The sequence below is a fragment of the Falco naumanni genome, chromosome 6, assembly GCF_017639655.2.
Source record: "Falco naumanni isolate bFalNau1 chromosome 6, bFalNau1.pat, whole genome shotgun sequence".
NCBI classification, from domain to species: Eukaryota; Metazoa; Chordata; class Aves; order Falconiformes; family Falconidae; genus Falco; species Falco naumanni.
The window spans coordinates 73,845,169-73,870,611 of record NC_054059.1 but is presented as its reverse complement, the minus strand read 5'-3'; the positions used below and the strand labels follow the sequence as shown (position 1 = coordinate 73,870,611).

At 47.5% G+C, this 25,443-nt stretch overlaps 2 protein-coding genes across 4 annotated transcripts in view; one reads left to right on the top strand and one right to left on the bottom strand.

The window, feature by feature from the left end:
* Positions 1-10,697, bottom strand: part of PPM1G (protein phosphatase, Mg2+/Mn2+ dependent 1G) — a 28,233-nt gene extending 17,536 nt beyond the window's left edge. The window contains exons 1-2 of one of the 2 annotated variants that reach the window (XM_040598471.1): positions 10,403-10,697; positions 5,139-5,208 (exon numbers count right to left, since the gene is read on the bottom strand). In XM_040598471.1, the coding sequence (XP_040454405.1) occupies positions 5,139-5,208; positions 10,403-10,522 (190 nt within the window). In that variant the 5' untranslated portion in view covers positions 10,523-10,697. Of the gene's footprint in view, positions 1-5,138; positions 5,209-5,373; positions 9,837-10,402 lie in introns of those variants that run through there. The other variant, XM_040598472.1, reaches the window with a different exon arrangement.
* An 812-nt stretch (positions 10,698-11,509) lies between these two features.
* The window catches only part of NRBP1 (nuclear receptor binding protein 1), a 43,728-nt gene continuing 29,794 nt past the window's right edge, over positions 11,510-25,443 (top strand). For both annotated transcript variants that reach the window (XM_040598752.1, XM_040598751.1), the window contains exons 1-2: positions 11,510-11,620; positions 11,822-12,044. In XM_040598752.1, coding sequence (XP_040454686.1) covers positions 11,838-12,044 — 207 coding nt within the window. In that variant the 5' untranslated portion in view covers positions 11,510-11,620; positions 11,822-11,837. The remainder of the gene's footprint in view (positions 11,621-11,821; positions 12,045-25,443) is intronic.

Below are 25,443 nucleotides of genomic sequence, written 5' to 3'. Positions count from 1 at the left end.
CTCACCTGGTTAATGGCTAAAATCTTTTCACATATGTTGCAGCTCACTTAGGGATAGGGATCAGGTGGTTTCTGTCTCATTTATGATTTCAGCCTCTTCCTCCTCCTGTTCTTGACTGCTGTGCTGCAGAACACCTGTTCTGCCTCTTTCTCCTCCTCCTTCTTCTTAGAAGCTTCCTCATCTCTTACTAAAACATACTGACTTCCGCTTCCATTGTTTCTTTTTAGTTATATGGGCAACTGATATAATGTCTGGTTTAGCCATAATGTCTGTTGGTGTGCTTTCCCTCTCTTCTTCCTGAGGGTGCTGCATAATATCGAGCAGTGTTTGGCAGGTGCTGGCCAGAGCCCTGCACAGTGTGGCAAGTTGTGCCTCTTTGGAATAGCCACAGCCATTTTTTTTTCCTCTCAAACATTCTATCACTTCATCAGGATCCTGTAGTTGTTCAGGAATGAAGTTCCAGACCACTGGACGTCAGATGTTCTTTAGATACCTGCTCATATTCTCCCATATGCTATGCCACCCATGACAATACTCTTGCGCAGCCTGGGTCATATTCCTAAAGTGCTTGTTAACCTTAGACAAAACCAAAGCAGCAATATTCCTAAGAAATACAAATAGATGTATTTTAACTACCCAAGGATGTTCAAGATACTGAGAAGTTATTGTAACAAGGGAGAAAACATCACAGAAGGAGGTAGTGAAGGTGCCATTCTGTACTTCTTCCACAAAAAATCCTCTCGGAGGAAGAAGTGTAATTGTTAATTGTCTCTGTGAGATGGTACCCGCAGTACAGTAATGGCTTCAGTACAGAGCCCAAACACCAGCTCAAGGTCAGTGTTTTAATAACAAATCTCCCAGGCAAAGCATAACTAATCACTACAAAGCACAGCAAGCTGCAAAGCCAACATCAATCTTTAACGTATATGGAGTAAAAAAAAAAAAAAAAGAAAAAAGAGACCACGGCATAGATCAGATAAAGTAATACCAAGAACATAAATCAATACTGTGACCTGCAACTGTTTTAACAGATAAAACCCATTCTAATATGCTCTGCTCAATCTGTTATTACCTCAAACCCTTCAGGCCCCATGTTGGGCACTACAAAAAGGACTGTTGTGGTTTAACCCCAGCCAGCAGCTAAGCACCATGCAACTGCTTGCTCACTCCCCCCAGCAGGATGAGGGGAAGAGAACTGGAAGGGTTAAAGTGAGAAAACTTGTGGGTTGGGATAAGAACAGTTTAATAATTGAAATAAAAATAGCAACAACAATAATAATATTAACAAAATTGTCACAAAAAGGAAAGTAACAGAGATAAAACCCAAGACAGACAAGCACTGCAAATGAAAAGAATTGCTCACCACCGATGGACTGATGCCCAGTCAGAGCAGCAGCACCCCTCTGCCAACATTCCCCTCCAGTTTTCTTGCTGAGCATGATGCCATATGGCATGGAATATCCCTTGGGTCAACTGGGGTCCCAACTTGTGTCCCCCCCTCCCAACTTCTGGTTCACCCCCAGCCTGCTCACTGGCAGGCAGAGTGAGGCGCAGAAAAGGCCTTGGCTCTGTGTAAGTGCTGCTCGGCACTAACGAAAACATCCCTGAATTACCAACATTTTTCAGCACAACTCCAAAGCATAGCCCCATACCAGCTACTGTGAAGAAAATTAACCCCAGCCAAAACCAGCACAACGACCAAGAACAAGGCAAGAGAAATCCATTGCTCTGCATATAAACTGGGAAAAAATTACAACAGGGCTTGGCTTGCTGTATTCAAATGAAAACCCTGGTAGGAGCAAAAAGGAAACCTCACTATGATAATGTTGACCTCCAAAAAGGAGGAACTACGTGTCAATGAAGACACTTACCAAAAGGAAATAAGAAAAAAAAAGAGCTAAAAGGATAAAGCATGTGTAGATAGATACAGAGCCTGATCAGAAACACCATACTGGAGGTGCACAGTACCCATATATCATTCTCCAAGCTTTGAGGACAGGGATGCCAGGGCAAGTAAAAAACAAACTGGAGAAAGCAAAAAACCAGCAGCATCATTTAAAAACTGGAAGTCTTGTCCACAGGGGGAAAATACAAAAGAAAAACTGATGAGTGAAATGTAAAGGTAAATAGGAAAAAAAACCCCCAAACCATAAGAAAAAAAACCCCAACAACAACACCCCCCCCGCTTTTTCAATTAACACAATAATAAAATATTTTCCCAACCTGTCTGGAGCAGGAAGCTTACTGGATTGTTTAAGGCTGACAGATGAGCAAGGTATAAAAGAAAAGCTAAATTAATTTTTTGCAGTGGCAGCTAATACAGCTTGGACAGGTTCCCACTCTAAAACCTTCTTTTACATGGGACAGAACTGCAATAATTTCAAACTGAAGAACTAGTGCATCAATAAAATCATACAAAAGTAGGGATGAGCAAAAGTTGTTCTTCAGAGTCAGGTTCAACCATATCACTATACTTCCTGATAAGGTTTGACTAGGATGAGCTGCAGAGATTCAGCCACTGCAAGTCTAAAACACAAGACAGAAAACAAGTTTTAGAAAACCATGCCAGTGCTTTGCCATTCTGATTAATGCCTAATCCCTAATGTCTATCTTGAATCTCTCCTACTGTACTAAAAAACCCGCAAACAACATACTGCTTCACGTCCTACACTAACAGCAATGTTGTAAGTGTTCAAAGTCTTCCTAAAACCCAACACATGAAATAGTTTCTCAGCTAACAGGGAGGTCTAGCACACCGATCTTGAAGAAGATCGGTTTGATATTATTCATTCTTGACCAGTTTTTGCTAGATGCTACTTATCTTTATATGTGCTAGATGCTTACAAATGGTTTCTGAGCTTCTGCAAGAAATAACATTAAGTTGTAGTTGCTAAATCCCTAGATGTTTTTTCCTTTGTCCTTCCCCTGCCTTTCAGAACGAACCCATTATCCCAGTGTTCTCAAAAGATAATTTTCAGGATATCAGCAGTTGCTCCATCCAGGTCTCTGCACACTCCAAGATGAAGTTCAGACGGAAAATATTTTCAAAACATTAAATACAAAAGCTTCACACTGAGATGACATCCTTAGAAGAGCTACTTGTCATCTACGTACTCAGCCTGACCATTTTAATAAGGACTATTGCAAAAAAAGGTCTTAAACTCTTACTTACAAATTGGCAGAATTAGGTAACTCAGTTCCAAAGGAAAGCGAGCAGTTATGAACTGTGGTATGTAACCTTGCACTTGAATCTGCTCCATTATCCGCAAAATGAAAGACATACATACCATACCAAAAAAAGAATTAACGTAAGAGCTGGAGAGTGGTGGAAACTGGGTTCACAACACTACGTACCAGCATATCCAGTATGTGAGTACAGAAAACAGTAGAAATGGTAATAAATAGAATAAGCAGATATACGGATACATATAGGATGGGCAGGGGTTAACTATACAGCAGAGAATGTAACGAACTGGTAAATGTTTTTTCAAAGAGTCAACGAGCAGGAGAAAACAGGCAGTTTAGTTGATCTACTTCATATAGATTTGCAAAAAGCTTTCCTATAAATCATCAAATGTTTCAAATACTAAGCTGCCATGGGAAAAGAAGTAAGGTTTGATAGAAGCAGACAGCTCTCAAAATGGAGGAGGGCCACTGGCAGAGTTCCTTAAGACTTATGTGGTTCAACATCTACATAAATAATTTGGAAGAGAGGTCAGTAAGAAGTGATGATCAAATTCAGGATGATCAAAAGTAAAATAATTTGCAAAATTTAACAGTAGGATCTTGCGCTTTTACATGATATTGGCAGATAAACTCCTCACTGACAAAGACAAGAAAAAAACCATAAAAGACTACCAACCTCCAAACATACATTGGATGGACTCAAACTCATCTATTACTACTTAAGGAAAGATCTGGAGGAAACTGAGGACAGAGTTCTGAAAATATCATCTTACAGTTTATTTGTATCAAAACATCCAACATGCTGTTAGGAAAGGAACTGTGAACAAAGCAGAAAACACTTAACGTCATGATAAATTCACAGTATATCTGTAACTTGAAAGGTATAGGCAGTTCTAGTCAGCCTAACTAAAAGCATGTTGCAGAGCTAGACCATGCCCAAAAAATAAAGGACAAATATAATCACAGCTGTGGTACAATGTTTGGAATCTGTGGCTCTGTCCAGCATCAGTAGCCTAGTAAGTTCCACGGCTCAGGCATTTCATCACCTGTGTTAAAATTTATTAGAATTACTAGAATGATCCATGGCATAAGATAGTTAGCACTCTCGTAATCTCTGGACACAGTTCAGCATGTAGTTGGAACCAGGAACCAAGAGCTAGTTTGAATGCAGCCACACTAGGCTAAATGTTAAGACAGCTTAACAGCATCAGTGTGGCCAGACTGTGCCAATTGACCTCAGGGCCAGAAAATGGTGCTGCTGTTATTTAATAGTACAGCTGTGTACAACCAGAGAAAAGTCTAGGAGTCTTCTGACTGGAAGAAAGTATCAGGCAGCAGATTTAGATCAAATTCTTTTTTCAAATAATACAATTCTAAGCAAAACATCCCATACAAACAATCACCAAACATATAAACCTGGTTTAAAACGCAATTAGACAAATTCATGAAGAATTAGCTCACCAAGAAGACAGAAGCACGCATGGCTGCAACCTGTAGCTCAAGGAGCCCTTACATGGGGGATGGAAGCTGGGAAGGTGTGTCAGGGAATGGATCTGCCTGTTCTGTTTTTTCACTCTTGTCTTGGGCAACCAGTACTGGCAACCAGCAGAACATACTGACTAGAGTCAGACCTTTGGTCCAATCTCATGTAGTTTTTCTTACTGCCACTCTTCTGTGACTATCCTCTCTGGCTGATCCACCAAGAAAATAGCCATTCTTAAAAGTTTTAGAAGATGGAATGCAAATCTCATTTCAATTTCATATCAACCCATGCTCTTCCTTCTAGAAACCCTAAGGAACTTTCAGAACCTCAGTCGATGATATCAAAGAAAACGTTTCCCAAGAAGGAGCAGGATTTTTAGTGATAGACAGATGTTTGCCCCATCAGCCACTGAGCAGCCTAGAAGAGCCACACTGAAGGGCTCTGGAGAGAACACAGTGGATGCAGTTACCTCCGTGTCCATCGTAGACTGAGAACATGGCTGTTTCACTGTCCAGCTCGGGTATGCAGTTGTGCGCATCCTGAAAGAGAGAGCAAAAGTCTGGAATGATGTGGATTGCACTAGTCCCCGTAGAGAAGTGGGTGGAAGGCGCAGCGAGGCTATGAGCACTAACACAGGGGTTCTCAAATCTGGAGGGAGAGCAAGAACAGTAAGAAAGCCTCCACTCACATTCTCAAAAGCTTACCTGACAAGCACTCATCTCCAAAGGGGGGGAGGGGCGCAGATCTTTAATGTTATGGTGCTCTCCGCACTAGAGCAGTAATGCAGCCTTGACACCATGCGAATGTACCGGAAACCCCTTCAGATCCTCAGTACAACAACTCTAGGTATGGCCAAGCTCAAGCCAGAATCAAACTCCTCTGCTCCCGGTACTCGCAAGGCCTGCGTTACTGTAGTAGCTCACAGTTCTTAAAGAACATGAGGCAGCAAGCCGTGCTCTACTGCACAAACTGGTACAGAGGTGAGGGCTGTCCAGCTGAGCATAACTACAGAAATACAAGTTATGCTGGTACCAATATACTGGCAACCTCCCACACACAGACAAATGCAACTGGCTTAGGGTCACCTGTGGAGTCTGGCTGTTCCCACAGATGCTCTCTTCTCCAGTTCTTGCCAAACAAGAGCCATGCAAACTGAAGAGCCACGTTGATGCACTGACAAAGCTAGAAGGTCACATATGGAGCCTCCTGACCTCATGCCTTGAAGCAAATATAGCTTTGCCTTTGCTTATCCTGGTGAATATGGTCACAGACAGCAGCAGTTGTCTACCCAAACAGCCCAAAAAAGAGGCAGCCCTGCAGGACCCAGGATTACCGCCACATCCAGTGAGAAGAAACAAACCAGTCTGGAAAACCTTCTCTTGGGACAAAGGCTCTTTTCTGCTTTTCTTGCCATGTGCGATGCTCCATGAAGGCACTGCTGGCCTCAGGTGCCACTACCTGACAAGCAAGACAAAAAGCCCGGCCTCTCTCAAGCATCTTTTAAGCAGCTGAGCAAAGGACAAGCAACTAATCAACTAATAGTGCAAAACCCAAAGTACAAACCCAGATATCACTTCCTAAGGTAAGACATACATCTTGGTTCTGGCAACTATGCAGAAACTCTGAGAAGGTCCAGGGGCAAACCAGCAGAAAGGTGTGTCCCAGGGGCATTTTGGGCTTAAATATCAAACTGCATCCAACCTCTCCCCATGCACGTCCCCAAACTACAAAGATCAACAACATACAAGCTACATACACTGAGCAACCTTCCCCTCCACAAGGTCTCTCAAGAACATCAGACTTTGAGGAAGGCACCACCCAAATTTTACAGCCAGGTGCCTGACCTCTTTTGCCCTATAGGTAAGCAAACCAAACCTGGCTGTTCCAATGCAAGGCCTAGAACTGATGGATGGACTGAATCTTTCTCTTAAACCTTCCCCCTGCCCAACTAATCTCCTGACATTCCTTAAAGTTCAAGCCCTAACCTACCAACTTACTGTTGGCTGACCACACCCCACATGCTTTTGTTCAAGAACAATCATGTGATACTTCAAACGACTTGATCTAGTCTCTGCTGTGGTTCAAGTTCACCACCTTGAAGTTAAATGTGCTACAGTTGCCCCAAAACCACTGTGCTTAATCCAAGACAGCTGGCTCAAAGATTTGGATGTGTTCACAATGCCAGCCATAACACAGAATTTCTATATACATACACACACACAGAGTATGCTACAATTGCTGTGCAGCCAAGCAACTGTTGAGCTCTTCATTTTTGTTGTAGGAGTCCTTGGATAAGAGCTCTTTGCCCTCTGGAGTCCCACAATCTTATAAGACGAAAACTCTATCCCCCTGCAATTTCTATCAAGTGCTAAAGAAAACAGGAAAAAGAGAGGTTCAGGGTTTATGCAGTACTTAGTGCAATGAAACTCCTGACACTGTGATGAAAATAAGTGTCTGAAATTACAATCTTAGTTCAAAATGAAAAAAATTACTCGGAATTATAATGTAGGAAATTTAACCAGACAGCTCACTGGAGATAGAAAATGAAAATAAGAATAAACAAAGAACCAGCATTTTAATGCTCACTTTTCAGAGCATTTACAGAAGCTAGTGAGACAGCAAAACCACAACAAACTAACTGGGCTAAGTCCCAGGTGACTAAACAGCAGTTTAATTAGAGCAAGTAATGCAGATGCTGCTAGGGAGGAAACCCAGTATTGGCAGCAAAAACTGTTTCTCTACTCCATTTGTAGAGCACTCACCGCAACTCATCCTGACCCCGAACCAGGGTGCTGCAGTCAAGGAGGGCAGACAGACATGGCCTGCACGTGTTGGTAGGAGTGGGTTCAGCTCCTGCGCTGTGCACAGGGCTTGCTCTACACTGCTCTGGACAGGAGGGCCACTGGCTCCTCAAGCTGGGCTGCACACCAGCCCCGGCAACTTCAATGGTACAAGCAGTTCAGAGAGCACCTGATCGACCACCACTCAGACCACCTCTGCTGCCAGCACAAGGGGCTGCCAGTTACCAGTCTCCATCCTTGCTCCCAGGTCTGCTAAGCTCACTGCAGTGACTGCCTTCCAAGCTAGCCATCACCTCACGCTCTTCAGACTGAGCAACAGATCACAAAGCCTGGGTGCCAGCTTTCTGCTATCTAGCCTTCCCCTCAAGGGATTCTAGGTCTCCCCCAGCTACCTCAGCTGTTCTACAGCAGTACTGAGAAACATCAAATTCAGTTTGAATTAGCCAACAAGTTAAAACTGAGAGTTAACTCGATAGATCTTCATATTTTGAACCAAATTCTTGCACTTTTTGAAGCAAGGGCCTTTTTTCCTGAGCCCTGGAGTGAAATGAAGCTGCACATGGGAGTTGTTGGTGTCTCATCTTGGAGATACAGTCAGAACAACAGCAAAGAGCTCCGAGAGGCTCCATTCCACTACCTCCAAAGTGCCTCCTGCACCTTTGTATCCCAGAGCTCTCCTCCCTGAACCATAAAGCTGTCTTCAGCTTTTTTCCTTTTCTTATTCACTCATAGTACCTAACACTAATTTTTGGTGGTATCCTCATCTTTTGGGTCCCTCATCTGCCCAAAACGTTTCCATACTCACAAAGCAACCTCTCTGGACTAAGAATGGATTTTTATTACAGTATTTCTTCAGAGTCCTGTATACGTGTCACCTGAGGGCTCCTAAAACATGACTTAAAGGCAACAGGTAACTCCTTTATACAAATTTCTACTACCCAAAAATGCCTGTGTCCTACCACTTGTACACACCCTGACTGGTTTCACTAACACAACACATAACCAAAACCTTAAGCATAAACATTTGCCCAGAACTTTCTCCAAGCCTTACATGAGCAAAAGTACAATTAAACATGAAGAAAAGGAAAACACACAAACCAAGACACAGAGGAGAGCACATAGCACTGGAATGCCAGAAACTGCAACAGAACTGCTGCTCAGCTGTATGTGAAACATGTTTCTCTCCCATTACAGACTTCAAAGCAATTTACAGCAGGTTCAACTTGTAACGCAAGCACTCATGCCATCTTTTCTCATTTCTCGTGATAACAAAAACATGTCTACACCAATGGCCTCAGTATTGCTTCTACCAACAGGGAGATAAGCCTGGGAGATGTTGGCTAGTGCAGAAAACACAGCTGCAAGCTCTGGGCCTCATCCAATTTCCATAAAGGTCAACAGCAGTAAGAACAGACCTCAAATAAGTGAAATTACAAGCCAATGCTCCACCTGTGGGAGGGCTACTTTAGCCCACCACCACTATAAACAGGGGCAACTCTTTACTCACCCTCATCCAAGCCTGCCTCCTTAAAACACACACTTCCAACCTCTGTGCACCAAGGATGTCAGAACGATGTCTGCATTCAGCCTCTTACACGAGCTAATCCCCTCGCAGAGATTATACTGTGTATCACCTCTGTGCTCCAGTAATGTCTCTGTGCCACCATTTCACCCCTCCAGACGTCACTGTGATGGACGAGCTGAGACACCAGCAGTCATGGTCAGCTGAGTACACACATATCTTAAGAGCACTCTCCTGCCTCTTCTACCGTGGAAATGTGAGCCCACACTTTCACAAAGCTCTGATGCACACAGAAAAGAGGAAACACCTGGTCACCGTTTTGTCACCAGTTAAGACCACTGTAACATTTCAGTAGCAATAAAGTATCTGATAGCATTGCTCATGAAACTATTTGCAAAACCTTAGTCCCCAGCAGTCTGAATGGAACATCCTCTCCAAACTAGCCAAAGGGCTACAAACAAGAAGGCTGCTTTACCGTGTTCAGAGAAGTAGTACCCTGGGAGGGGCTGTAGGGACCAATACTAATCCTATTTAATTTAGCCTGTTTGCTGGTTGCCTGGGAGGGAAAATAAAGCAGCACATTAATGGCACTCAGAGGGTGTTAAATTCAAAGAACGAGTAACTGCTTGCAAGGCTGAGGAGTCCCAGCAGCTTGACATTGCCCTTATACAAGCAGCTTTACAAAGTAGTTCCAACAGACTCCCTCACCGGCAGGAGCGTGGGCAAACATCTGGCTCCTGCAGTCAGATATCTATCTTGTGGTAATTCATTTGCCCCATAATTAGCCTAGCTAGTAGGATGGGAAAGCCAGGACTGGCTACAGGAGGCTGAGAGCAGCAATAAATTCGCCTAGGGAAAAAAAAAAACAAAAACCAGGGAGAGAGAGAACAGAGACTGACACCTCATTTCTGCCTGGAAAGAAAAGCAGAAATTTTGCCAGTGGATTTTTCATTTGCTTTCATTCAGTGCTTCATCCCAAACACTAAACTGCCCTTTCCTCCACTTTTTAACCCAAATCTCTCCTTCCCTGCCGGGATTTCTCCGGACTGCCTGTGCCAGGCGCGCCCCCGCCGAGGAACCGCGCCGCGCCCCACGCAGCGGGGTGTCTCCCCGGCAGCTCACCGCGGGAGCCGGGACAAGCGCCAGCCCAGCGGCGTTCCGGCAAGGCCATGGTAGCACCGGGAGCGGCAGCCCTTCCCCGCTACCGACGGACACCGCGGCCTCAGCGCCTGGCGCCGGCGGGAGAGACCGGCCGCCTCCCCGTCCCACCGGTGGGCGCCGGCGGGGCCGCCGCGCCGTCCGCCTCCCGGCGCAGGACGCCGAGCAAGGGCCGGGGGAGAAGGAAGCCTCCCCGCCGGGCTCGCAGCGCCGGGGGCCCGGTGGGTCGCCCCCGCCCGCTGCCCCGCTCACCTCCATGGAGACGCGCCAGCCCTGCATGGCGCTGAAGCCGAAGTGCAGCGGGCGCGGCCCAAGGCCAGCCCCGTCCCCGGAGCTCTTCACCGTGTTGGGCTGCGACAAGTAGGCGCCCATGGCGCCGCGGCGGCCTCCGCCAGCGGACCCGGCCCCCGGCGCACGGCGGCCCTGCGCGGAGGGGGGCGGCGGGGGCGGCCGGGCCACGCGCGACCAGACTGGGCGGCACCGGAGGGCGCGAGCGGCCCAGCGCGGGCGGCAAGGCAGCGAGGGCGGCGGAACCACCCACCAGCGAACCGCCGAGCGGAAGTCGCGCGGCCGGAAGCGCGGGCTATAGAGTCGCCAAGGGGGAACAGCGCTCAGCCCGCGCGGCCGCGGCACAGGGGCCGGAAGCGCCTACCATAGAGACGAGCGGCGGCTAGCGCGGCGCAGGACTGACAGCGCGCTCCGCTCGGCGGCCTCAGGCCCGCGGGGCTCGGGCGCGCCCCCCCCGCCTCCGCCCCGGCCTGTCAGCGCTGCGGGGCCCCACGCGGGACTGCGCACTGGCTACAAGCCGCCCTGCGGCCCCCTCCTCCCAGCGCCACAGGTTCCCCCGGGCCGGCCCAGCCGCGCTCCAGGGACTGCGGTAACCCTTCGGGGGCCTGCTCGCCCTGCCGACTCAGGGGAGACGGAGGCCGCCCCAGGCAGCCGCGCTTTGAGCAGGCTCATCGTATAGCGGGGAGGGGGAACAGGGAACTCGGGATCGGCGGTACCACCGCCTGCCTGTGGCGGGGGGCGGCCCCAGTCACCCGCCCCGCTGAGACGGCGAACCCTCACACCACGCTGCCGGGTGTGCCTCCCACCCCCCCCGGAACCTGGTGCGCCCCCACTGCCTTATATAAACTTAGCCCCGCCCACCGACCAATCAGCAGAGGCTGACGGCCCTTCTCCTGGGCTCTCATTGGCTACCGACCGGGGCTAGGCCAGCTCGCCCTCCCCGCCCCCCTTCACAGTCCTTCACGCAGTGAGCGCGCGGGCGCCCCCTATCTTCCTTTATGCATCGGGGCTCCGCCCACCGGCCAATTCTCAGAGGCGGGCGGCACGCTCCCGGGCTTTTATTGGCCGTCCCGCGGGAGGCCCCGCCCCGGACGGCGCGTTACGTAGCGCGGCGGTTGGCGGCGGCGGCCCGTCGGTGGAGTAGCGACGCGTTTGGGGACTGGGAGGTGCCGGGCGAGCCCGGTAAGTGCGTGGCTCGCGTTCCTTCCCCCCCTCCGGGTTCCCACTGCGTCCCTGCGTTGCCCTCTGCCTCGGGCCGGAACTGGCTTGGTTGCGCGCTGCCAGCAGGCCCGGGGCGCGGCCCGGCCCGGTCCGGCCCGGCCCACCGGGCCTGGCCTGGTCTCACAGCCGCCTCGCCTCACGGCCCGCGCCTCTGGCCCGCAGGTTCTGCGACGTCAGAATGTCGGAGGGTGATTCCAAGCAGGTGCCGAGTAGCGGCTCCGACTCGAAGCCGGAGTCTTCATCATCTGGCCCAGGACTGACCTCGGTGTCTGCGCCGGTGACTTCTGCCGCGCCGCCGGAGGAGGAGGAGGAGGAGGAAAGTGAGGATGAGTCTGAGATCCTCGAGGAGTCGCCGTGCGGCCGCTGGCAGAAGCGGCGTGAGGAGGTGGGTGCGGGGGGCCCGTTCCCGGGGCTCGGGTGCGCAGGGGAGCCCTGACCAAGCCGGGCCGAGTGTGAGACCTACGCGGCCTCTTGTCCCGCCCCACCGGCTGTCCTCTTTCCACTCGTCCCCGGGCCAACCCGGGCCTGCGTGGCGAGGGCCCATCTTGCTCCCGGGGTGGGAAGGAGATGAATGGCCCTTTGCAAGCTGCGCGGCCATCGTTCCTCGGACTCGGGAATGTCGAGACCGGAGTGCGGCCTGCTTTTCTCCCTGCACATTCATAATGCTACAGGCTCATCTGTACGGGTGGTGTCAGGGCCAGCTGTTGCTGCTGTGTTGAGCAGGGAGTGTCTCCAGCACTCCTACATGCACCTTGTCTTGCAGATCTTTTGCTCTGGGGATAAAGAAAAGTGGCGACTAGATAGCCCATGGTGGTTGCTCGGGAGCATGGGGTTGAACAGTACCTGCTGCGGAGGCAGCTAGCTACCCGCTATTGTCAGCCTTTGTATTATTCCTTAGTTTTGGTTTGCTTTGAAATCTTCAGTTAGGATAAAGCGTAGCCAGTTTGTGCAGACTTCTTTCTTGGCTTCTCCTATTCACATCCAATTCTCAGTGCATGTATTGGAATTGCCCTTTATGAAAACACAAGTAGGTTAGATCTTATTGTTTGGACCTATCCCTTTTTCCACTCGTTGCTGTGCGCTGTTTATCTTGTTGGGGGCTGTCTCCCCAAACTGGTTTCTGCTTCATGTTGGCTTAGTGAAACCTGTTCTGGCTGGGCAAGCTCTATAGCTGTGGTACTTGCTGAAAGACAGAAAATGTTCACTCCAGTACTGCGGCACAAATGCTGATGCTGCTTTTCTCAGCCAAGTTAGGGCTGAGCATAGAGGTTTGTCTATTTTACCCTTTATTGTAGTCACAGAGTAGTTCAGGCTCTGATGGTGGTGAAAGAATCATTTATTCTGATGTAAATTTGGAGGTCAAAGTAAGGTCAAGGATTCCCTGCTGTTCCTTACCTTTGCTTGCTTGGAAGCTCTCTTGATTTTGTTAATATAAGCTGAATTCTAGCATGGTGTAGTAACAATGTACTTTCTTTGGTGAAGCTATGTGGTTGGGGTTACAGTGGGGGAGGGTACCTGTATGAAGCTTTAATTCTGTCCTCCACAACATATTGCTTACGATAACCTGACGTTGGGGAGCAAAGCTGATGTTCAGTTTGTGTATTCTTTTCAGTATGTTTTAATACTGATCATTCTGACACAGAAAGATAAATTTGCTTCCAGGCTTTTCTGTACTCTCCTACATAAAAAGTAGGAATTGGTAGGCTCTAGTATTTTCTTTGGATTTCAGTTTCCCCATCTGCAGACAAATTAAGGCCCAAACATAAGTTCCCTAGCATTTTGGCACGGCTAAGTTACTGTCTTCTGGCTTCAGAATGAGAGTGGCTGGTTGGTTTGAAGGCAAACTGCCTCTATATGTTAGATGTCTGAGCTTTGTTCCACCTTATAGGTAGAGGAATGACTGTTCAAGGCCACAAAAGAAATTGACTGACCTGGGGTAAACCTGGGGCCTCTGATTCTCAAGCCTTCATCCATCAAGGTTGCACCACCTCCTCACAGGAACTGCTGATTTGGTGTCTAACTGATACCAGCCGCAGTTGCCGGCATGTGGGCCTTATGACATGTGCGTATGAAAAACACGCAGCTTCTAGTGATCAGGCAGTTAGATTATGTTTTATATCTTAATTTTGCATGTAAATTTGTGGCTTGATTAGACCTGAGCTTGTGTGGAGTGATATTCATTCATTTTAAGTGTATGATCTCACACTCTTTTTGCTGTCTTCAGCTTTTGGACTGATCCATTCCCTGGAGTTAACTTTCCCACTGCAGTTGTTCCAGCATGAAATTTATTTTGGAATAACAGCTTTGCTTTCTGAGCATCTTGGCATACTGAACTGTCTCTTGCGCTAGTGGAGTCTCTGTAAAGGGCTGTCAGCATCAGGGCCCAGTCATCACTGGTTATTCCGGTCAGTGCAGCCGCAGGGACAGGCTCATACTTGCTCCCCCTCAGCAGTGAAGGAGGTGTTACCCCACGGAAAAGGATGTGCTGCCCTCTGCTGCAGTGATGCAATCCTGATTCTTAATCTCAGCAATATCTTTGGATACTGAATTAGGCAGCCACCTTGGAAGCAACATGAGATGGCCTGGGAAGAAAACGGCACATGTGATCGCAGGCGGAGTAGGATTGTGTGCACTGCGTGTAGTCTGGCATTCCCTGGATGTTATGTTCTTTACTGCTTGCTTTGAGTTGTGGATGTACATTTGGAAATGCAATAACCTCACTTTATCTTTTATGTTTATTATTTTTGAATAGCTATAGGCTCCTCATAACCCACTTCCTAGAGCAGAGGTGATGTCCTCGTTGTGGTTTAACTCCAGCTGGCACCTAAGCCGGTGAAAGGGACTGTGTGGAGAGGGGCCCCGTGAACCCGAGGGAGCAGGCTCTGTCTCTATGGACGGGAGGGGTATACGTGCTCAGGCTGTTCACCGTGAGGCAGCAGATTTCAGGGGAACGAGCCGCGGGGGGTCCTTGCGCATCTCTGTCTCTCGCCGGTGCCTCCGCGGCAGGTTCTGGGTACAAAATGGTCGTGGGGCGGTGGAACGGCCTGCGGTGGCTGTGGCAGCTCCCCTGCTGCCCCGCCGCCTTCCGCCGGGCGCACAGACGCGTTTCTCCACCGAGGGCAGCCGTCCCGGCACCCCCCCCCCCAGCCTCGCCGAACGCGCCCTTCCCCCGCTGGCTCTTAGCGGGGCTGGGGCGGGCCGCGGCAGCGGTGGGGCGGGGCGGGGCGTCTCTCGAAGTACGGGTGCTCCAGCCAATGGCAGGGGGCGAGAAGCGTTACATCACCAGCGCCGGCTGCCATAGGCTGCTCACCGCCCTGGCCACGCCCAGCACCGCCTTAGCTCCGGCGGCGTTGGGCTCCCGGTGAGGGCAGAGCGCCCGCCCCTGCCCCCCTCCCCCCCCCCCCCACCTCCCGCTGCCCGCTCTGCGCCCTCCTAGTTCCGCCGCAGTCATCCGAGTCACGCTGCAGCCCCGACCCGTGCCCGGGTTCTCTGGTACCCAGGGCCTGCCCGCGCGCATCGGGCTCAGTGCGCTCGGTGTGTGTGCAGCGTGAGGCAGCAAGTCAGCAGGGGCTGTCTTGGGCGGGGGGAGGTTTTGGCTGTTAGCACCATCGAGTTGGTGGGACTGGATGATGAGGGGCTGGAGCATCTCCCTGGTGAGGAAAGGCTGCGGGAGCTGGGGCTGTTCAGCCTGGGCAGGAGAAGGCTGAGAGGGGACCTGAGCGATGCACACAGGTACCTTAAGGGCCAGTGTCAGGGGGCCGGGGCCGGGCTCTTGTCAGCGGTGCCCAGCGACAGGACAAGGGGCAACGGGCACAAACTGCAGCACAGGGAGCTCCGTGGGGAGAGCAGGAAAAACTTCTTTCCCTTGAGGGTGCCGGAGCACGGGGACAGGCTGCCCAGAGAGGCTGTGCAGTCTCCTTCTCTGGGGATGTCCAGAGCCCACCTGGACATGATCCTGTGCAGCTGTTGTAGGAGAGCCTGCTTGAGCAGGGGGTTGAACTAAGTGACCTCCAGGGGTCCCTTCCAACACAAGCCATTCTGTGATTCTATGATTGTGAATTACTTGGCCATATTTTAGCTACAGCAGCCTAGGCTAATCTGTATTGACTAATATAACTTAAAATATATTGGTTCCCAAGGGGTGAATAATGCTGGGCACAAGGCTAAACTGGGAGAGGAGCAGCAGGAGAGCAGCCCTGCAGAAAGGGGCCTGGGGGTGCTGGTGGGCAGCAGCTCTCGAGGAGCCAACAGTGAGCCCTGGCAGCCCAGAGGGCAAACTGCATCCCGGGGGCATCAAACCCAGCCAGTCAGGAGAGGGGCCTGTCCCACTGTGTTCAGCGGTGGTGCGGCCTCACCCAGAGTGCTGTGTGTGGTGCTGGGCTCCACCGTTTGAGCAGGATGCAAAAGACCTTGAATGTGTTCGGAAGAGGACAAGCGAGCTGGTGAAGGGCTGGAAGGCATGTTCTGAGAGGAGCGGCTGAGGACTCCGGGTTTGTCTCATTTGGAGAGAGGCAGGCTGAGGGGCGACCTCATTGCTCTCTGCAGCTTCCCGAGGAGGGGACATGGAGAAGGAGGTGCTGAGCTCTTCTCCCTGGGATCCAGGGATGGGACGCCTGGGAATGGCTCAGAGCTGTGTCAGGGGTGGTTCAGACTGTACACGAGGAAGCATTTCTTCGCCGAGAGGGTGGTCAAACCCAGGGACAGGCTTCCTGGAGAGATGGTTGATGCCCTGAGCCTGTCGGTGTTTAAGAGGTGTTTGGACAATGTCCTTAATACCGTGCTTTAGCTTTTGGTCAGGCAGTTGGACCAGATGATCCTTCTAGGTCCCTTCTAGCTGAACTATTCTATATTCTACGCGATTCCTGCTTAAACTTCAAAGGTAAAAAAGGGTTGAGTTCATTGATTGTAATTTTTCTCAGAGGTAGGGAGCTTCTGTAGTGTAAAGTGTGCAATTGCTGTGACAGCTTAGTCTTGCAATTAAATGCTGCTGTGAAATTTTGAACTAAGAACCTATTTTAACTAGTCAGAGAATGTTGACCTTCCCCAAAGTTCATGCCTCTGTAGAACATTCAATGAATAGTGCATGTAGTCATGTTTTTGTATATCTGAAGGGTGAAGGTGCGACCAGGGTGAGATGCTGGGAGGGGAGGGTTGCGGGTAAATGCGGCATGTCCCATTAGGATACTTATTTTCTGTTGGTTGAACAACTTATACAAGAGACTTAGTATCACTCTGCTCTTTCCTGCACTGTATTACCAGTATAGGCATTTTCCAGCGTCTGTCTCTTGTCCTTAAGCGCTGCAGAAACCATGACAATCTGCTTTCTTATGCTGCTGCTGGGTATGCATTACAAGTGTGGATCTCCTGGTGTGTTGCAAACTGGATTGCTTTCCTACCTGAGCTGAATCCCTCTCTACAATTGTAACCACGCCCCTGCTTACTTTCCTGACATGCACAAAGGTGAGGGTTTAGCCTCTGCAAGGAGCTGAAGATAAACTTTTAACAGGGGAATCTTGTCTTGTGGCAGAGAGGCATAAAGGACCCACAGCATGAGGTTAGGGGAGTCGCTGGCAAGCTCTCCAAGCTTGTGCTTACCTCGGTCCCTTTTGGCTTTTATTCCTGATAGAAACCTACTTTCCCCAGGTGACATTCTATTTTCTTCTTTCAGTCAGCATGCATGTATAATTTATTTTCCTTCAATTGTCCAAGTACCTTCAGAATTACCTGCTATGCCTCCTAGGAATAGAAACTTCTTAATAGACGGATTGCAGCGACACGCTTGGAGTTCACTTTTAGACTCCTGCCACTGGCTGGTATTAAACCTGAAACTGAGAGCTTGGACTCAGTGCCTGTTGTCCCTGAGAGCTACACAGATGGAACAGAAAACTAGCTCAAACATAACTGTAGGAGAGCTTGTGCTCTGATGCAGCAGAATCTTTTTAGTTTTTAGCCCAGTGTTACTGTGTTGGGCTTGGCAAGCTCTTATTAGTGGGAGAGACTTAACCATTCACAGACTTAGAGAGCCCTGTAGTTTGTCATGTGTTTGAGCTATTTATTAATGATATTTCTTTCTATACCTTTTATGGGTAGGAAAAGTGTGATTGCATAAGCCAAGACTTCATAATAATACTTTGTTGACATCTTTGTAACGTGCTTATTTACTAAGCCATTTAGTACTATTGAGTGAATCTGTATCATATTGTGGATGGGGGTACAAGCAGGTTCCCTTGTAGGTATATATATGAGCATCTCTGTCATGGTTAAGAAAGAGAAAAGGACCGGGCACACTTGGGTATGCTAGGTTTCCTCTTCTGCAGGCACCTTGTGAGGTACAGTCAGTTGTGGTACAGCATTTGCCAAATGCTGCTTCATTCCATGGTTAACAGAAGGCTTTGTAAGGATGTATAGCCTGGCACTTAAAGGAGAAAAGAGAGATAATGAAAGAAAGAGTACTGGTCTCTGCTTATATACCTTTGTCCTTTCTCTGAGAATATGTCAGGCCACTCAAGATTAGCAGGTGAACCTTGTACCATTCTTGCAGTCCTGCTTGCATCCAGTCCCTTGGCTGGAAACTTGCCCAAGTGCTGACTTGCTCCATCCTGTGTGGGTGGCAGATGTAGGGGTTGTACTTTTCTACAGATCCTAAATTTTGGGGGGTGATTTCTGGGGTGGCTGAAAGGTGGTTGAGTTCTTGCTAGCCATCAACAATGTCCCTTGGAGAAAGAAATGACCTTGTGCTTGTCTGATTGTTGATCTGTGCTTGATGTATTACTAACTTTTTTGCAAGCTCAGCTTCTGGACCACTTTCCACATTATACTCCCACTTCAGTGGCTGCTGAGATTGAAAGGTTCATTTTTGCCTCATCCCTGGAGACAAATCTCTTGTGTGTAAGTGTGTGTGTGCGTACAGGGTTGCTATGTTGACAGGGTTGCTATGTTGATTAATTCTTCTTTTCCTATCTCTAGTATTTTCCACTGTGAGGTAAATTAATGAAAGGTGCAGTCCTTCGTAGCTTCCTTTGCTGTGGTGTGCAGACCAAGATAGGATGATGAAATTCCATGTGGACTTGGGTGTCAGGTCAAGTGCAGAACTTCAAGAGCAGTATTTGAGGCAGTATGTGCTGTGCCTGTGAGTATATCAGAGTTCAGTGTTCAGTCTTGTCTTGCTGTTCTTCATTGTATACCATTGCTGGAACTTCAGAACATTGAGTATAGGCAGCACCATTGCCATTAGTTTGATTTTCTTCTTCTTACAAAAGAAAATGCTGTCATTTGGATAAATGGTTCCCAGCCATTCAGGTGGCACTTGGTGGCTAGGTGGCTGGATGTTATAGCTGAATTTTAGTGCTCAGGCTAACAGGTGCTCTTGATCCATGCTAGTGCCATGAAATCTTAAGGAAAGAACTGTGGTTTATGAGGAGCTGAACCCAGAGAGACAAGAAGTTACATGCTGGGTCTACTGCATCTTTTTTTTTTTTTTTTTCAAATACTCATTGTTGTATTTTAACTCCTAATGGGAGTCTGTTTCTCACATAATTTTTAATCTGGAGCCAGTTGATGAATTTTGCACCCCTGTATTTATATTTCTTCAAGGAGATGGAGCGCAGGATTCTTGAAGAGAAAATGTCAATAGACCGGGTGTTTGGATTCTGTGATGCTCGAGTCTGATTTCTTAGCCACTTCTGTGACTGGAAAGAAATTTTCTGAGACAGTAAAAGATAAGCATCTCTCTGTCTTTTCTTATCACCCATCTGAGTTTCTATATGTGGGAAAGTGAAGCATTGTTCCTTGGAAAAGAATTAGAGGTGCTCTGAGCTTTGGATTCTGCTGCTGGAGAGGACAGGTTGCAGAGATTCTCAGTGCAAACTAGTGGTAGGAGGGCTGCCAGCTTTTTGATAGGCTTTGGCAATGGACCTGTTTTTTTTTCTGACTGGTGAAGAAAACTAACACCATGCTGTAGTTTTTACGATTTTACTTGACTGTTGGGAAGATACTGAAAAGAAGGAATATGTGCAGCCTTTAACACTTTTATTGGCTCATCAGAGGGCTTCCTGGAAGGAACAGCCTTTGATATGTGCTTGAATGAGATGAGGGGCGCTGCAGGATGTAGAGGGAATTGAGCCTTTGTCTTGGTCCCGTTGTCTACAGAGCCAGTATGTTCTTGCTTATTGACTGTAACAGGCAGCTGGCAGCTTGTTGAGTGCCGCCCCAGCCAGCATCACTTGTCTGCCTTTGTGCTGCCTCAGTGGGGGAGTGGGAGCAGCCAGGGCAGCTGTCTGCTGCTTTTCCAGCTTTCCTGGATGGTTAGAGGTGCTGGTTACACTCCAGCTGCCTGTAACTGAGGGATAGGGTTTACTCTGCATTCTTCGTAGAGCCATTCTAAAAATACCGTGGTCAGTGTAGCTTACTAGCAGCACCAGAGCCTTCCCCTTGTTAGACCTGTGTCTCTTTAGACCCACATTGGGAGGCCCTGGGAAGTGGTCACGATGTCATGGTTGCTGCTGCCGGTTTGGTGGGGGTCAGGTGTTACAGTCAGGCTTACGCTCAGGAAGGAGCTTACTGCTGGGCCAGCAGAGGGGGGAGGCTGCTCACCATCTCTGTTTCTAGGTCCTGCCCTGCCGTGAGGCCGCACAGCAAATCCTGATAGACAGAGGCACTGTGAAAGCATGGCCAGCCATAAATAGGTTAGCACAAATGGGAGCATGGTGCTTTTCCAGGCATCCCGTGTTAACATGGGTGATATGAATAGCTATATCCTGTTTCTAAGGATCAGTGCTCAGGGAAAATCCCATTTCATGGGTGTTTCTAGTACCTGTCTTCCAGGCCTTCTGTCTCTGTAAAATCTGTCCCCAAGACCTCTTGTCCTAACTTTCTGGCTAGTCTGCCTGTAGTGCACTAGCAGATCTGTGTGCTTGCATGTGCACGTACACAGATGTGCTGGCTTGACCCTGGCTGGACGCCATGTGCCTACCAAAGCTTCTCTATCACTCCCCTCCTCAACTAGACAGGGGAGAGAAAATAAAATGAAATGTTTGTGGGTTGAGATAAGGACAGGGACATTGCTCAGCGATTACTGTCATGGGCAAAATGACTTGGAAATAAGTTTAATTTATTACCATTCAAATCACAGTCGGGTAATGACAAATAAAACCAAAACTTAAAACCACCTTTGCCCTCCCCTTCCTTTCTTCCTGGACTCTGCTTCAGTCCCAATTTCTCTACCTCCTGCCCCGCATAGCAGTGCAGGGGAATGGGGGCTGCAGTCAGTTCATCACATGTTGTCTTTAACACTCCTTCCTCCTCCGGGGGGAGGACTCCTCACACTCTTCCCCTGCTCCAGCATGGGGTTCCTCCCACAGGAGACAGTCCTTCATGAACTTCTCCAATGTGAGTCCTTCCCATGAGCTGCAGTCCTTTATGAACTGCTGCAGCATGGGTCCTTCCCATGGACGCAGCCCCTCAGGCACAGCTGGCTCCAGTGTGGGTCCCCTGTGGGGTCACAAGTCCTGCCAGCCAGCCTGCTCCAGACCAAGCTTCTCATGGGGTCACCAAGAGCATGCTTGCACAGAAAACAGTTTGAAAAATAATTTAACAAAAAGACAGTACAGGTGACAGTGATCAGGCACAGGGCTGGGCTAGCAACTCATCTTGATCCTTCTTTTTCCACACTTTTGGCCCTTCCCTCAAATGTGTTGTTGTGCCCAAATACTCTTGTTTGATCCTGAAATTGCCCATCTCCAACATCTTATTTTAAGTCCTATGTTCCTTTACACAGCACCTCTACTTGGCTTGCATAATATTGCTGAGGGAGCTTCTCCCGTTGAATTGCCTAGGTGGGTTTTCCTAATAGGGAGAGTGACTTAATTGCTCATCTTTGTGGCCTTGGGAGTCCTTGGTTCAGTGTTTCATCCATCATGGATTAGGCTGTCTGGGTTCCCCACCCTGTTGTAGTTTTTCTGATCACTGATGTGGTTCGTGGTTCTACTTTGAATAGCACTTACCCAGATATCTTTCTACAGCAGTTTGGTGAAACATTTTTTGCCTGTTAATTCAGGGAGACTTCTGCAGCTCTGCCTGGAGTCGAGCAAATAATGATAACAATGCAGAAGATGGAAGAATACAACTTCTTAAACTGTGATTCCAGCAAGGATAAAGAGAAAACATGTAATTACAGTAGTCTCCTCAATAGAAAATTAGTATCTTGTGAAAACATGGAATTCTGCTCTAGCTTTTTCCATGTTTAGTTGGCAGAGCCAGAGCTTCTGCTGTTAAGCCACTAAATAAGAAAGTGAACAGGAGTAGAATGGAAAAAAAGACTAAGGTGTTTTGCTATGACATGTTCTTGGAACTATCAGGAGCTGAGGAAATTTGAGCCAGGTAGTATATTTGGACTATTGTATTCAGTAGTTAAAAATGCACATGCTTCAGATTGCAAGTTGAAATTAAACTAGCTGCCATTTTTACTTCTGATATTTATCCTGTGTTAGTCAGCTTTATGGTTTAATTTATATGTATATAAAAAAATTAATGTCAGGATCAAGTGTTTCCTCATCATTCTCTTTAAAATATGATGTTTGATCGCTTCATTGGTTGCTTTCTCATTCTTGTATTATCAGAAATGTGAAATAATTACTTTATATTCATACTCTGTGTGCCGTGAGTGATTTTTTTACAAGCCTGTTCAAGGTTTGTACTTACAGCACTATACCAATTTTTATGGCGTTTTATATTCCTTTCCTCATAATTCCTAATATTGATCTTTTAATGCCTCCTAAGACTATGTGATGTTTTTCAGAGTTATCTGCAGTGGTTTGAAGATCTCTAACAAGTGCAAGTATCACAGCATAACAGAATGGGCTAGTGCAGCATCAAAGTAGCTAACTTGGAGTTTATCTTGTCTGGTTTTCCCCCATTTGTGGTGTTTCGCATTATTGGCGCTCACCTGAGCTTACTGCCCCTGGGTTCAGTACTGGGAACTTCCTGAAGCTTCCACTCAGTTTTATTTCTGACTGTTCTCTGGGATATGAACTGTTGGTGTCATATGTTTGATGAGGATTTTGATAACCATACAGGAGTGATAATAGTACAGTAAATATAGAGGTACTGGTGAGTTACTGTAACCTTCCTGATGGACTTCTATCTGAATGGTTTATATTTGTAGGATACTGGGGTTTTTTCCCCACTTCCTTATTTGTTTTGCTGTGCTGTTTCTGTTTCCCTTTGGGAGGTAGGGATGGGAAATTTATCATCTCTTCCTAATTCCATAGTTCAGCTCAGTAAGACTGAACTCTCTTTGACTCAGTTGGGTTGCTCATTTATTTTGAAGTGCCAAATGAAACCAAGCATTTGTCCCTTTGGGCTCTTAGTAGACAACTTACGTATTTGTTTCTGTTATCCATTAAACGGATGGGAATGATGCATGTCTCCCTGTGGGATATCAAGAGCAGTGCTTTTTCTGGACAAAGCAAATTGACTCATCATACTTTTTTGTTGCTAATCTACTGACTTGAGAGTTATCTGACATGAATTTTCAGTGAAGCCTGCCCCTCAGTATGTGGTTTAGCTAGAACTGTCAAAATGCTTTTGGACAGGCTGCATTGGCCTCTGGGCTGCAGTCTGTGTGACAGTGGTATGGTTCAAAACTCACTGCTGCTCTGCAGAACAGTTGTCATTCTCGCTGATGGGGTGGAACTGGGCTCCTTGAACAGTGTCTTGGCTCCAGGCTGTGTTCTGCCCTTCGTGGTCCAGCTGCGTGGGTCAGCACAGAGCAGGAATCTCTGGGAGGTGGCAGGGACACTACTAGGTGTGCTTAAAAACTATGGTTTTGGTTTGTTTCTCAAGATGGCATTTTTTGGGCTGTTGCATGTGAAATTACAAGTGAGGGCAAGCTCCAACTCATGGGAGACTTTTAATTCTGTATTTAAATGGTCAATGTGTTCATTTGGTTACATAGACAAGCTTATTGCTAATGTATTTTATCTTATTACTTGTTCCAGCACATAGCTGTGTGGAAGAACCAACTGTTGCATTGGTGAGGGTCAGATTTGCTTTTTCCTTATACTTCCGATTGCTGTATGAATTGGCTTGTTATAGCCATGGTAATTGATATCTCCCTTTCCTTGAGATTGTTACGTTACAGTAGTTATTTTTAATTTTCTTTTTGATTAACCACCTTTCAAGCATTTTACTACCATGAATATAATTGCAAAGGCCAGTGCTGTCAGTTTAACTAAAATGTGTAGTAGGCTTGCTTCTTTTTGTTGAATTTTTTCCCCCTTTGCCTGCAGCAGATCTTGCATTCTTTGATTTTGTTTCATTCTAGATTACCTTCAAATTTGCAACACAGATGCTTTTGTTTCCTCTTTCTGTTGGTAAATGCGCTAGTTCTTGTTTCACCGCAGCTCAGTGAGAAGTAATGTTCCTCTGTGGTCCCGCTACTGTCTTCCATAGGTGTGTTCTCTCTGTTCTCAAGCTTTTGCCAAGCTGGTTGAGCAGAGCTTTTATCTTTTTCTCTGGCCTTGAACGAGCACCCAGGGTAACTTTTTAACATAAATGTGCTACTTTTAATGAGATACTGCTCTTTTTGTAAGTGTCTGGCCTAATGTGCTGTCATTCCTGATCTTTCTTCAAAGTGCAGTTTCATTCTGTACTGATATTCTAATTATTGTGGGGTTTTCCAATTTTTATAATATTTTTTCTTGATTGCAAATAATTGCTGTCACTTGTGCCTTAGGCTGGCTGTTTGTTTTTTCTTTTAATTGACAGATCATGTGAACTGCAGAACGCCTCTCCAAAAGTCTGTGTTCTTTCAGTGATAGATATCCAGATATTTGAGAGCTATGGAAAAAAATATGTATTGGACAATTCAAATAACCTGACTAAGGGAAATATCTTTCAAATATTTTTCTCCTTAGAGCTAAGTCATGCCTTGAAGTAACAACATTTAAATCTTTCCCCCACTGCGCTTTAGTTACTTAAATTCACTTGAAATTTTTTCTGAGTTTCCTTACCTCTTGTTTATATGGACAGAGAGCTACATTAGTGTTTCTGCTATAAATTTTTTGTGGTTGTGGAACCACAAAACAACCTCTGTTGTCTTCAGAAAATCATGCTAAACTGAGTTCAGTTAACTTCTTCCTTCATAGTTTAAAAGCTACCTAGTCCATGTGGGCTTTCTAGGAAAGGAACACTTCAGAGTAATAAGTTATCTCTAGGAACACAGGGTATTTTATTGGAGCTGGTCATCTTTTGTCATTTCATCAAAACAGTTCATGAGCAGCTTGTTGTTTTTAGTCTGGGTTATAAAAGACTACTGAAAATTAAACAAGCTAAACCAGTCAGTGTTAAATTGCTTGACAAAGCTTGCAGGAAGTTAGGGCAAAGTGAGGAGAGAACCTGTGTCATCTTCATCCTCTGTTCATGCCCGCTCTTCAGGGCGAGAGGAGTATTGCTGTTGTCTCTTCAGGGCACGGGTGTACCAGGCTACCTACATTGCTGGTTACACTCCTTGCCCTTCAGGGCAAAGCATGGAAGGCAGCATTTTCAACATGGTATTTTTATTTTGTCTTGCTCTGTAAGGTTCGCTGAGATGTTGAAATTTATATTCCTACAACTACCTCTGTTTGCAATGGTGTTAAGTAAGTTCCATTGCTTCTGAACTGTGAGCTGTTAAGTTTGCCACCATCCGTCAGTCACCAATAGCTGCTTGGAGGCAATAACTAGGCGTAACCCTCGGAAAGGTACAGGGCAAGTGCTAGAATGTGCTTTCGTGAGGGTTTAGGATT